Source organism: Tympanuchus pallidicinctus, unplaced genomic scaffold (assembly GCF_026119805.1).
Source record: "Tympanuchus pallidicinctus isolate F22 unplaced genomic scaffold, pur_lepc_1.0 scaffold1, whole genome shotgun sequence".
Taxonomy (NCBI): domain Eukaryota; kingdom Metazoa; phylum Chordata; class Aves; order Galliformes; family Phasianidae; genus Tympanuchus; species Tympanuchus pallidicinctus.
Window position 1 is genome coordinate 72,146,622 of NW_026294618.1, and position 13,471 is coordinate 72,160,092.

General features: G+C 43.1%; 1 protein-coding gene across 3 annotated transcripts in view; it reads right to left on the reverse strand.

Moving 5' to 3' along the window:
* The window catches only part of NID1 (nidogen 1), a 52,983-nt gene that overhangs the window by 35,538 nt on the left and 3,974 nt on the right, over nt 1–13,471 (reverse strand). Inside the window, exon 1 of one of the 3 annotated variants that reach the window (XM_052674098.1) lies at nt 1,275–1,495. The exons of the other annotated variants lie outside the window; for them this stretch is intronic. Coding sequence (XP_052530058.1) covers nt 1,275–1,472 — 198 coding nt within the window. The 5' untranslated portion in view covers nt 1,473–1,495. Of the gene's footprint in view, nt 1–1,274; nt 1,496–13,471 lie in introns of those variants that run through there. 3 annotated transcript variants of the gene reach the window in all.

Consider the following 13,471-nt stretch of genomic DNA (forward strand, 5'->3'; position numbering starts at 1 on the left):
TGTACTGTATATATGCTTTTTATACCATACTTTAATTTATGAACTTGGTAATATTCACTGACTGCTAGAAACCCTTGAGAAAATTCTGCTTACTGAATAACATCACAGAGCTCAGTAAGCACTCACTAGCAGCATATAATAAACTGTGCTCTCTGGAGATGCATGTAAGGCTGCTCAGTACCTTTCATGACACGCAGACTCCTTTCTCCACCCCATACATTTTCTGCTTCCACTGAGCAATACTTGTGACAGATTAAACGTGAGATAAAAGCCTCCTGATAGCACGCAGACTGATCCTAAAACACCTCTGCTGATCAGATGTGCCCAAGCAATCATGCTAAAAGGGCCCAAAAACTCATTCTGGAATGGCCTCTGCACCCACATGGTTCCAATCCAAAATCCCTGGGCACACCACAGGCCCATACCGAGATCACCAAGCTGAGGAAACCCAGTGGTGTTACCCAACGTGCTGCTCTTTGGGAGCTCTGTCCCCTCTGTGTTGTTTATCTGACATATCACTGCTATTATCTCAATGCCTGACACACAGGTCGCTCCCCTACCTTCCAAGAACACGTCTGTGCCTTGAAAAGAGCATATCCATGTGAGCTGGACAATCAATGACCCAGCCAAGAGCCTGGCAGGCAAGGCCATGAACTCGGGGACAAACTGGAGGCCGGACACCCCTCACGTGTCCACCCTTCATCTTCACCACCAGCCTCAAGTCACAGCACCCACTTCAGACAGAGGCACAGCCCGAGTCCTTCAATCTTTCGGCACAGACTCGAGCACGTGGGAACTACACCCAACCTTGAATGACCGCGGCCACGTGGGGGTCTTGCACTTTGCAAGCACGGGAACTGAAAGGTGCCGACTTTCTCAAACACGTCCATTAGGATCGGTCCCAACCATCGGCCTCGCTTCACTGTAGCCAACGCTTTCAACCCCGCCCTCAGGAGCCGACGCCTCCGCGAGCCCCTCGCGCACCACAGCGCTGCCGTGCGGGCGCGCGACGGGGTCGGCTTGCAGCCTCTGGCTCTCCCTCCATGCTGGGGCTGCGAGCAGCGGCGGTAGCTCAGCGACCTCGGCGTGCTCGAAGCACAAGAAGGTGCCGGCTGCACGCAGCGTGCCTGCGGACGGCGCTCGTCCTGGACGGGAACCGCACGCGTCGTTCTGCGGACCGCCGCCCGCCCGCGCCGGGGCTACAGCGAGAGGCAGCGAGCGCTCGGTACTCCGCAGCCAACAGCTCAGCCCCCCCACCCCCCGTCCGCACTCACGTAGAGGGAGCGGACGGCAGCGCCGTAGAAGCGCAGCGCCGTGCCCAGCTCCAGCGCCGCCGAGCGCGCGTCGTCGCCGGGCTCCAGCGCCGCATCCCCGCGATCGGCGCCGTGCGGCAGCAGCAGCTCCGCGGGCAGCGCCAAAGGCAGCGCCAAAGCCAGCAGCGCGCAGGGCGGACAGCGCGATCCGACGCCCATCCTGACGGCTCCCGACACGGCGGCGTGGCCCCGCCGCTATAAGTGCGGGCAGGGGGCGGGCCAAGGGCGGTTCTGAGAGGGGGGAGCAGCCCCGGGACCCCACGAGGCCCAGAGGGGCAGGGTCTGAGGAGGTCGGTGAGTGCTGCGGCGGTCTGATGAAGTTCCAGCGCTTCGACCCCGTCCCCTAGCTGGTGGGGTTGCTTTGGAACAGCTGACATAGTGAAGCGGAACAAGTTAATAACTCGATGTGAAGCAAAACTAGGAATCCCCGCACCACTTTCTGGAATCACCTTGACCCTATCTGCTCACTATCAGAAGGAAATAAAGAAATGCACAGAAAAGTGTTTCGTAAATTAACCTCATCCATGCCAGAGCTGCATCCAATTGTAAAATAAAACTCACGAAGCAGTCACAGAATCATTAACACAGTCAGAAGAGAGCAGTAAGATCACCGAGTCCAATCATCAACCCACCCCACTAATGGGGCCACCAATCACATCCATCAGGGCCACATCTGTACATTTCCTGAACACCTCCATGGATGGTGACTCCACCACCTCCCTGAGCAGGGTTGCAATCCCTCACCACACATTCTGAGGAAAAACATTTCCTAAGATCCAATCCAAATCTTCCCCAGTGCAACTCAAGGCCTTTACCTCTCATTCTATCACTTATTCCTTGGGATAGGATGCTGACCACTACCTCACTACAACCTCCTTTCAGGGTGTTGTAGGAACTGATAAAGTCTCCTTTCAGCATCCTCCAGAATGTAAATAAAGTCTCCATTCTGTAAGTGAAAATTCACTGATGACAGGAGTTGTACAGAAAAGAGGTATGGGGCATTGAAATAAAATCCATGCCCTCCTGTTTCACAGTCTGGTCCTGCTCTCAAGAAACACCCAAAATCAACAGAAAATGGATGAATTTCATACATTTTTCCAAAACTCTCAAGCAAAGACATCTCTAGAAAACAGCAGCATTTAAGGAATATATCTTGTCAAAAGTGTATGCTGTGACATTCCCACAGAATGTTTCTTCATCATCATTAGCAACAGTGTGTGGCTGTATTTCATGAAGGAGCTGCCGAGAGACATTGCCCAATGCTCTGGGATGATGAGAAGCCTCCTTTCTCTCCTCATCAGCCAGTTCACACTGTACTTTCATCTACAGCCTCCCTCCGTGTATTCACAGCTTGTCCATTTGTAACTGGTGGATTTGGGGGTACCTGGCTAAGGGCCAGGAGTTAAGGGCAAGCCATGCTTGTGCAGTGCAGCTTCATAGCTAAGAGAAAGTCTAAATTAAACCCTATAACACTTCCAGTACCTTCTATATATATTCTCAAAACATATAAGTTTCCACTGAGCCTCAACTCCACTCTTCCTCAATACAAAACTTAACTTGAGCCAGAGGAACATCAAAGCATAGAAAGGAAAATCTGAGGGTGAAGTCTTCCTGCCAGATGCATATGGTTCCTTAATGTAATGTCCAGAATTTGGAGGGTAAAAACCACTGGAAAGACAGATTTGTAGCAAATCTGAAATGGATTTGAAGGCTGCAGAGTTAACTGTCTGGGCATTTAAAACAGAGTGAGAGCTATGATAAGGCAAATCCCTTGTTTGTGAGTCAGTATATTGAGATTGTTTGGTCTATTTTTAGGTTAAGTGGAGGAATGCATCATTTCTGTTGAGTAAGTTTACTGCGTATGCATCTCCCACAGTGATGAGTAATGAAAACTGTCAGCTCTCAAGACTAAAAACTATTATGTTTAAGTTGTCCTTTTTAGCATCACCAGAATATCCATCATGCAAAATCTTCCAAAACACAGCTCTTAAATGCCAATAATATTGCATTTTCAGTGGCTCACGAATTAGACCTAGCAGCTGTTTACAAAGCAGTGTGGCTCTCAGAGCAGCCACTGAGATCCTGCACAGTACATGAGCAGCTTTTATCAAGTTACTCAGACAGAAGTGACCTTTTCTAAAAGGATGTGACAACACCAGCTTTCCAGAGATTGCTTGGGAGATCAGAGATCTCACAGAAGGTGCACTACTGAACACAGTTTGAAGTGGAATATTTTAAAAGATTAGAGGATCTGAGGGAGTATCATTAAAGAACAGAGATGTGCACTTGGCTGGACAATAATGGGGAAAAGATTTGATCTCTCTCTCCCAAAGATATGAAGTATCTTTCATTCAAGTATTTGAAGGGTGCTGCAAAACAGGGGGAGGAACTGCATCAGTGAGTTATGGGGAGTACTGATAAGCAGGGATCAAAATAACTAAAAGAAAGCATGAAACCAAATAGCAGAAGACATTTCCTTACCATAGGATCTATTTTCAGGAGAATCAGAGATCAAGCATAGTGGAAGCAGAATGACAGGAAGCTTTGAATAGACCATAGCCAGACTAATTCATTGCAAAAACTAAAAATATACTGTCATGAATAATTCTGTATTTGATCCTGGAATGAGGCAGCCCAATAGATTTTTAATCGAGTTTCTCTGTTGATGTAGCACTACAATAGCTCGCAGCTATGCACACACATATTTCAAAGGTTCTACTGCCTACATGTAAGGAGATGTGGAAAAGAAGATTGCAGATAACACCACCCCAACCTCCTCCCAGGATCTGTGAACAGAAAAGGGGTGCCAGAGAATCCTCTGTGCTAGCTTGACTGGAAGAAGGAATGCAGTGACCAGGGTCCTCATGGTGATCATCAGCTGTTCAAAGATGAGGAAGGATTCTAGTGCAGGGATCATCAAAAGACAGAGTAACCATTAAGAACTAAGCTGGAAGGAATCGACCGTTTGTGATCATTTCAGGAAAGAATAGGACTGAGGTCTGCTGAAAAGGAACATTTTTAAAGAGGAAAGGTCATAAGAATCAGGTCACAAACAAAGGCAAGGCTTGCAGGAAGATGCCAACTTGAGCATCATGAATTTAAATGACTGTCTTGGCACTTCATAGTTGCTGTTCACTGGAGCGGGAGATCATGAGATTCCCTCTGCAAGTCTAAATGAGCCTATATCATTGTGGGGATGATAAGATTTAGGAGCAATTTATAAATATATATACATATATATATGTGTGTGTGTGCATATATATGTTTTATATATATACATATATGTTTTATATATGTTTATATGTTTTATAAACATATATATAGAACATGTATATATGTTTTCCAGCAAAACAGAAAGAGACTAATTCTGAAGCTCTGTTAGAAGCTCGAGAAGAGATGCACACGATGAGCAATATTAAATGCAACTCTCTACATCAGCGCAGGGTACAGAAGATCATCAAGTGCCTTCATTTTCCCTCACTGGGAGATCTTGCAGGGCAACAAATCTTCCTTGGGAATGCACATCCTGTTCTGGAGAGCAGCAGGGCAGCAGTGGGGATGTGTGACAGTTGGCCAGTGACCTGATCAGTAGAGAGACTGCTGGGATAGTAGCAACGCATAGCAGTCACAGATGAGTAGCTGTGCACAGTGGGGGAAGAAGCTTGGGAGAAATACTGGTTCTCAAGCCCCTTCCTAAGCCATCTGCTTGGAGGGAACACATTTCCAGGGTTACCCATGAGGTTACACTCACACAAGTGTGTGAACACCTTTCTTCATCTCAGCTTATAATGTTGAAAAAAGGAGATGGAAAATGAAATAGAGAAAATATTAATAAAAGAAATCGGGTAGATAAAAATAGCCTCTGTTCTCCTATCTGTCATGTAGCCACATGGAAAACATGACCATTTTTATTGCTTCTTTTTTGATATTTTATCAAAATATCCTTCTGGTATCCTGAAGCCCATTGACAGAAGAATGGAGCTTCTAATCCAGGAAAAACACAGCAATTTTTGTAGTAACAGAGTTAGAATAGGGAAGAAAGGTACCTAGTTAGCTTTCTATTTAAATTTTGAGCGCAGCACTAACTATTCCAAGTCTTACTATTCTGTCATTATCTAGAAGGTGAGCTTTGTGAAAAAAGACTCCAAATAGACACTAAGAAATGACCTCAAGTTTGTTAAAACGCACAGGAGTCAGGAAGACAAAATGTATGACCAGTTTCTTACACATGCAACTAAATGATTACAATATGAACATTGTTTTTAAACAATGGGAATGGGATGTGGAAAAGCAATTTGAATGGACAGGAAGGCAGATACGGAAAAGGTATCCTTTATCTCCTGACTACTCTGAAACTAAAGGAATAATAACCTGATCTTGCACAGATCTTACCATGCATGCTTCAGAGCAGAAACAGTGAACACAAGGAAAATTCACCTCCTTGTAGTCTAGTGATGGCATAGTACTTAATGCATTTCTTGTTAAGCCACCACTTCAGATTAAATTTGCATACAAACAAATTTAGCATTGCTAAATTTTATATTCTTGTATTTTACTTGAGCATTTACTTTCACTGCAGTGAACATGAATTTCAGTTGAATGTAGAACACAAAAAAAGGAGTGGCATGAGTTCCCTGCAGCAGAGCTTCTAGATGGCAAGCAAGAAGGAAAGAGAGGCCAAGTACTGCTCTGTTGCTGGCAAAGGCTGGAAATTCATTGACAAATGGTTAGTACAGAAGGTCAGCCTTAGCTTCTCTATGAACATTCAGAAGTGCTAGTAAAGTCAGACACTCAGGCACAGTTTCTCCTAGCAGCCAAGCTATTATAAGAGTACATGATTTCTCAAGTGAGTCTAAATAATCACGACAAGTTAAAAACTAAATATAAATCATTCTTCTCTACCATGACCTGGTGATCCCTTTCAGAAGGAAGAGGGCTTCTTTCTGAAACTTATTTAGCAGTGGAATCCATTGCCTACAGCAGCAAAACCTCAGCAGGGAGGACATATTACCTTGAGCAGTTGTGAATAAAACTGAAGCCAATTTTCACTGAGAATAAATGGTGCCTTGGTACAGCAAAAGCCAACAGTTTGAATCATTAAAATAAAAACAACAAACAGACAACAGAGCAAGAATGGTTGAGGGAAGAAAAACTTTGTCCTTAATAAGAATGAGGTGCTAAATGTGCTAAGTCTCAACACTGGATTGTAGTTGATCTTCACATGTAAAGATAGGTGAGGAAGTGAGAAAGCCCAACACAGATGGAGAAGTGTTCATCCATGCTTGGCTAGACTGTACACTAGATACTGAACTTACAAGCAACTTCTTCATAAGTAATATCAAGAATTTACTGTATATTTTTAATCTGAAATTCTGATTTGTGTGCGTAAAGATACAACATTTTAAATCAGTTGAATATAATACCTATAGTCAGCTGCAACATATCATGCCTTTCACCTATAATGCTGAAAAAAGTACTTCTCTTTTTTTTTTTCTTTTTTCTTTTTATAAACTATATAAAGCCTGAAACAGTCCAGACCCCTGAAAATAGGAGTAGTTCCATGAATTACAGCTATTTATTCTTCCTGACCTAAGGACATACACTGCTGTTCACTTCGCTTGGAAACTGCAGACTAATGTAAACAGTGGCCCACTCCCTTCTTCCCAAACATAGTTGAGAGCTTTAGCCTAACATGTAGCACTCTAGCTTTGTCACAGAACAGTAAAAAAAAAAACAACACGAGGATCTGCATTAAGCAACTCTGCACAGAAACAAGCACACTGCCTGTGAGAAAAAGAGGCAGCATTTGCAAACTGCAAGGTTGATGAGATAACTTATTCATTGAAGAAGTGACAGGACAGGAGCAAGAGTAAGAGCTCTTTCAGCAAAAGGCTGTTGAGAGCAGTGTGTGCTTGCAGCCCATACTCCCAATTAGAATAAAGATGGGGTGTGATTCCTCAGGTAAGGGTTGGTTGTGTCCAAACAGTGTGGACACAACAAAGCTTAGGCTAACCCCTAGACTTTGCTGGCTGTGTCCACACTAGGCAGCCCTTAGCCTGGGACCTCTGCTGGGTTACAGTAGCTCTAAGACACACAACAAAATATTTTGTTGTTGTTGTTTTTCCTCAGAACACGGTGTCAAAAGTAAAGCAAAGCATTACACGCCAGTCGTCTAGTTACAGCACAAAACTGCCATGTCTTCCCTGATTCTTAATGCCCCATGAGCTCTCTGAACCAATCATGACATCCTCCTCTTCTACCTTTCTCGCCCAGCAGCCTTCTGCTGCATACCACGATGTCTCTCCCAGTTTCCTTCCCAGTCTTTTTCCAGAGCAGGCTTTTATAAACCTTTGGGGAACCCAGGGCTGACGCACTTCATGGCTCATTGACCAGTTCTCATTCCTTGAGTTTTTTCTCAGAGAAACTCATGTGCCTCTTCCTTTAATTGCAAAATCTTTTATGATTCTCTTAAACTTCCTGCCTGAAAAACGTTTGAATGTTTTCCAGCACCACAAATCTTTCAAACCCCAGTCCTGCCAGTATGGGTTATTCTTACTTATGAGTAAGGGCACTAAAATAAAGGGAACAATTTAGGAAAGTATTATTTTAAATAAGACAATCTAAATCTGGTCCTTAATTCTCTGCTTTCTCATTAAATACATTATCTTTTATAAGTGCATAAGATACATTTAATGCCCTCATCCCTTTAAACAACGATCTGATCCAGCAGTCCCACGCATCTTTAAAGCTATTAAGTGCTATATGAAATGGCCGTGTAGAGACCCATATTCAGCATGCATACACAGCTTTAACAGTCTGAAAATACTTGGAAACATTATTAATAAAACAAACGTTGTGGTGGGAAAAAGTATGTTCTATGAGATATGTTTTAATTTATAAAAAGACTGGTTTTTGTGGATACTGGTACTTATGTTTTTATCCTCTGAGCAGAGAATCTAAGTCCTAAAGAAAGAGCCACAGCCTTTGAACAAACAAATACATTGTGCTCTTCCTGAGGGAAATCTACTGCCCTCTGCTTCTTCCATGTTAGTAAGTACAATTCAGTCATTGAAGTATGTGGCACTGGACTTTTCCTCATCCAAAAACGTCAGTGTTTGCTGCAGCTTATTCCCTGCAGCAGAGCTCAATTCAAAGCAGATTTTCATACAGCAATCACAGTTTTATAGTGAAAGCACTTATCATGATTACTGTGTCAAGTCTAAGAACCTCTCCCTTTGACCTAAGGAACAGTATTACTCCACAAATAGAAAAATGAAAGCGCCAAAGGAACACAGCTGGTCCACCTGGCAAGCCAGAAGACAGACAGGAAACTCAGCAGAGGTTTCCTGACACCAGAAGCAGCTTTCAGAGGCAAAGCAGATCGTGTTTCTTCCCAAGGCAAATGCTACTTTCAACCAATAACTCTCTCTGCAGGGATCCAAAACCCAGCAACCTCAGGAGAGCTCACCAGTTTAACATATTTAGGGAGCTACTGCATAGCAGACTGCGTGAGCAAATAAATCACAAGTAGAATATAGAGACAGCTTTTTTTTTTTTTTTTTTTTTTAAGGTGAATATGTAACTGTGTTGCTAGCTGACAGCCTGATGAGAGGGGCATATCATAAATTACAATTCAGTAAGCACAGAAAGACAGAACATTTGCAGCAGCTCCCGTTTTGTGAGGCAGAATTAAAAAGCTGGTCTTAAATATCTACAAGCTGTTTCTGATCATTACAAATTGTGCCATAACTTTGAAGACAGGAAATATGTTTCAGAGTGTAGTAAAACAAACAGGCTGACTTCACACAACAGCAGCAGCACATCTCCCCTCCATCAGCACAGTATTTCTCAAACACCCAGCTGTCCAAAGACAACAGAGCACAAATACAGAAGCATTAGAGAGAAGCTTCTGCTTGGAACGATTCTCTCCCAAATAGCACCTTGACATCAAGAACATTTCACATGGCCAATTATAAGCAAGTCCAACTTCATGTTCTTGTTTGCTGACACTCACTTTCACATACCCACCAGCATGCCCTGCACATTTTATCTGAGTGTTCTCAAAAGCCTGGGATCACTCCTGCCTGAACGTTTGCAACCTCAGTCCTTGTATTTATCTCTCTTACGTGTTACACTCACAGAAGAATGTAAAAGTACACTACTCTTATTATTTCACTGCCACTACCTTTTTTGTTCCATTTTCTAAAGGTTTTGAACATTTCCTGCAGCGTAGCATTCTCTCAGTTTCTGACTTCAGCAGAAATCCCCATCAGATCACCAAGACCTCTGCCATTTCCAAAGAGTTCATCTTTGCTAAAGGTGCTTTTCCCCTCTGGTAGCAGCAGCCCCAGATCTCACATGCATTGCCTCAGCAGGGTGGCTGAGCACTTACTGGGTTACTGTCCCAGCACCAGAGCCAGATGCAATGAGCAGCTGCTAGTGTGGTGGAGCTGGGAAGAGGAAGCCTGTCACTCCTGACATTAAGGACGCCTTTTTTCAATGGAGAAGGAATGAATCAGGGTGGGAAAAGAGAGGATTTTGAAGAAGGGTCAAATGAGGATGGACTAGGATGGTGGGAAAGAGGACCTTCACCATGTAAGTCAGAGGATCCAAAACCAAACCCTGACATTGCCAGAATCTGTGCATGCAAATTACTCTATTCACTCTAAGAGGGCTGATCACACAACAACAGCAAGCAGAAGAAAAATGTGGGCCACTCAAGTCTGCACAAATTCCCAGAGCTACTCAAAAACTCCCAGTGTTTTGCTGATCTTTGAACCCTGCATGAAACATCTCCCTCCTTCCTCCTCCCCCCCCCTTTTCCCCCAATAAAAAACAAGCCACCCAGCCAACCACTAACATATCTCTTCTCTGAATATCTCACTTATCTTCAGCAAGGAGAGTGAATTATCAAAATGAGCACCTTTGGCCATGAAGGGAGAAATGCTGCCAGCCAGGTACAAGGACAAGGGTTTGAGGAAAGAAAAGGGCAGGTGTCCCTGATTCCTTAGACACAAGAAAGGCACTGGTGCCATTCAAAGAGCAAAAACTGGGTCAAGTTAGAGCCAAAAAAAAGACAAAGCACATAGGAGGCTTAAGCTGAGTACTTAAGAGTTACTTCTTGCTGAGACTGACTTCTGCTTCATGTAGTTTCATTAACTTTTTTTCTGTCTTCAGAATCCACTCAGTGAATGTTAAACAGCACTCAGCACTGCAGGAACTCAAACTGCATTTCTCTCCAATCAAAGATATAATGAAGCAGACACTGAGGGCTCCAGATGATTTTCCCATCAGAGGACCCACAACTGTGAAGTCAACCATTAAGGCTCCAAGCAAATGCTCTTCAATATGCATGAGCTACAGTAGGAGAAACTTAATACTGCATATCTTGAAACTTCTAAAAAGTGACTTTTCTGAGTTGGCATAGGATTGCTTGAGAACAGCCAAGCAGCTACAATCAGCACAAAGGAAGCAAATCTCACCACAAAGGATGCATCCATGCAGCCAAGTTTATGCTATAAGAGGTAAACCTCCATTCAGCAGCTCTGCAGATATACTTGAGCACAGAAACAGCCCAGACAAATACAAACAATTAACAGATCGAGTCCAGGGGCTGATGTTTCCAAGCCTTACACACAGAAAGTCAGACAAACGACCGATTCCTACCAACTTTTTGCTGCCGCAACGGGGACAAGGAAGTAGCAGCAGCACCCTCCTCTGGTCTCTGCCGTAAATGCAGCAAACGAGCCGGTGGGAGCCGCTGCTAGACCTGTTCTATTACTTTTACAGAAAGAGAGCTTTTTACTCAGCACACCGATCGAGCAGTCCCTCTGTGCGTGGTCTGCAGCTGCCTCCAGTCGCTACAGACGTGGGTTTTGTCAAAAGCAAGAGCAGCGATGTGATCGGTCAAGCACAGAACAAGCACAGAGCTAGAGAGTTATTAAGTAGTATCAACTCTGATCCATACATGAAGAGGGTACATTCCCCAAAAAGTCGAATGCTAAATAGCACTTAGAGTAACAACTTTATTTAGAAGCTTGCAATAACCTATTTAACTTTTCCTCATCATCATCATTTTTCCTTCCTCGGGATTTCAGGCCATTTCATATACATAAAATTCCAATAAAAATAAGACAACCTAAGCAACTGCTCTCCTTGCTGTGCATAAGGAAGACAGGCTTAAGAGTTAACTTTAGTGTTCTTTCATTTGACCCAAAAGTAAACAGCAACTCGCTGTGCTTAGCCACATCCAGCACACACCATCTTGTTTCTTCTTTGAAAATCAGCCTAAATTGCTGAAAATTATTAAAAACTCATTTTGTACAGCTATAGAAAATCTTTACTCACATGGACATATACAATAAAAAAAGACAGGTGAAGATATGGGGGGGGAAAAAAAAGCACGAAAAAGCTCCAGAAAACTTTGAAGCTCTGTGATTTTTCAGGAGAGTCATGTATTGGCACAGAACAGCCCAAGCTGCCATATGCGCCCAGGTTTGGAGAAAAAAAAAAGTAGCAGCTAAAAATGTAGCTCACTAAAGTAACTTACATTTTAACTTGGTCAGTTATCCCCCCCAGTGAGGATATCTTTAATGAATTTCTCTCAGTCTGACTATGAGACGACACACATCTCAGAATATTCCATACACATTAATCAGACTCAAATTCAGCTGCTTGGTTTCATGCATTAAGGTATTTTGAAACTGTGTATGTTTTCACATTCATTACTCAAATGAATATTATATTTACTCAAGATTTACTTTATTTTTTTAATCTGAGCCATCAAGATGTGAAAAATAAAAGGCAGCAGTTCCAATGAAACATCCTCCACATGGCAGAGTTCAGAGGAAACACAGCTACATACAGAAGCACATCTCTTAAAATGTTTTAACAGCAAAAATGATTGAGGTCTTTTTAGGACACATTGTCTGTTCCATAAGAGGATTGGAAATCTGCCATTATATTACTGGATTTTGCTCCAAAATAAACTAAAGCCAGCACAGCTGGAGGTGACAGAAGCACGTCCAGGGTAAATACCTACTCCTTGCCCTCCTTCCCAGCTGTTAAAGCATTCTGGCCCTGCTGCTTTCACAGCATGTAGTACCGGACTGCTTCTATCCTTTCTTCTCAGCAAAGCTCCTCAGCTCTCCTCACCCTCTGCATACTGAAATCCCCCAGATGATGCTCAGGCTGAGAATCCCAAATCCTTTAGTCACAAAGACCTCAGATGCTCTTATACAAATCCCTATTTTTCCAACCTACTCTTCTCTTATATCTCGTACCCTACTAACAACCATATCACTTCCCAACAGCCTGGTTCCTCCCAGAACACTTGCGGTACTCCCTGCTCTCATTGCTGAATGAAGCAAGGATCCTGCGGGCAAAGAGGTGCTGAAGGTAACACTGAAAAGCACTTGCCAAGGGGTTCGATGCAAGCTTCCATTGACAACCTTAATTCCACCAACCCCTAAGTTTTAAGAAGTTAACTTAGTAAAATTATTATTACTTTGTAAAGATGCATAATTAATATAGCAAACGTATGAATACAGGTTTATGAAAAGAAGCAAAAAAATGCAAAGGTTTTGGTATGTTGGAATCTTCAAACAACTAATGAGAATTATACAGACAGCTCCCCAAAGCTTAGAGATCTTCATGGGACTTCCTTTCTTCAAGCAGAAATTTTCTTTAATGTAGTTCCTGCAATAACATCTGAGGCTCTTCTTCTTCAAACTCCCCTTTTCTCTTTCTTTCAGTATTCCATTTCTGTTGGGTATTTTTTTTTTTTCCATGCTTCTACAGTTCCCTGCTCTGATCCACCCACTAGCCAAATTTTCCAGCTGGGCCATCTCAAGTCTAATGCATTCAAAGTTCTGTCACGGTATAAACAAACATAAATAGCATGCACAGTCATTGAGCAAGGAGCAATCCTCTTTTCTTTTACTTTGTTAGGAGCAGCATTAGCTCTATTTGGAAACACGATATATTCTTGGCACTCTTCCCCCAACAAAAGCAACACTTTGTTAAACCTGCTCCCATCAACTTTATTTGTCATATATTTTGATGATTTCAGGGCAGAGTTCAATTTCTGCCACCTAGTCAAAACCAGTGAACAAATTAATTGCTGTAGAGGTGCACAGAGCAAAGAATGGGGGGCAATC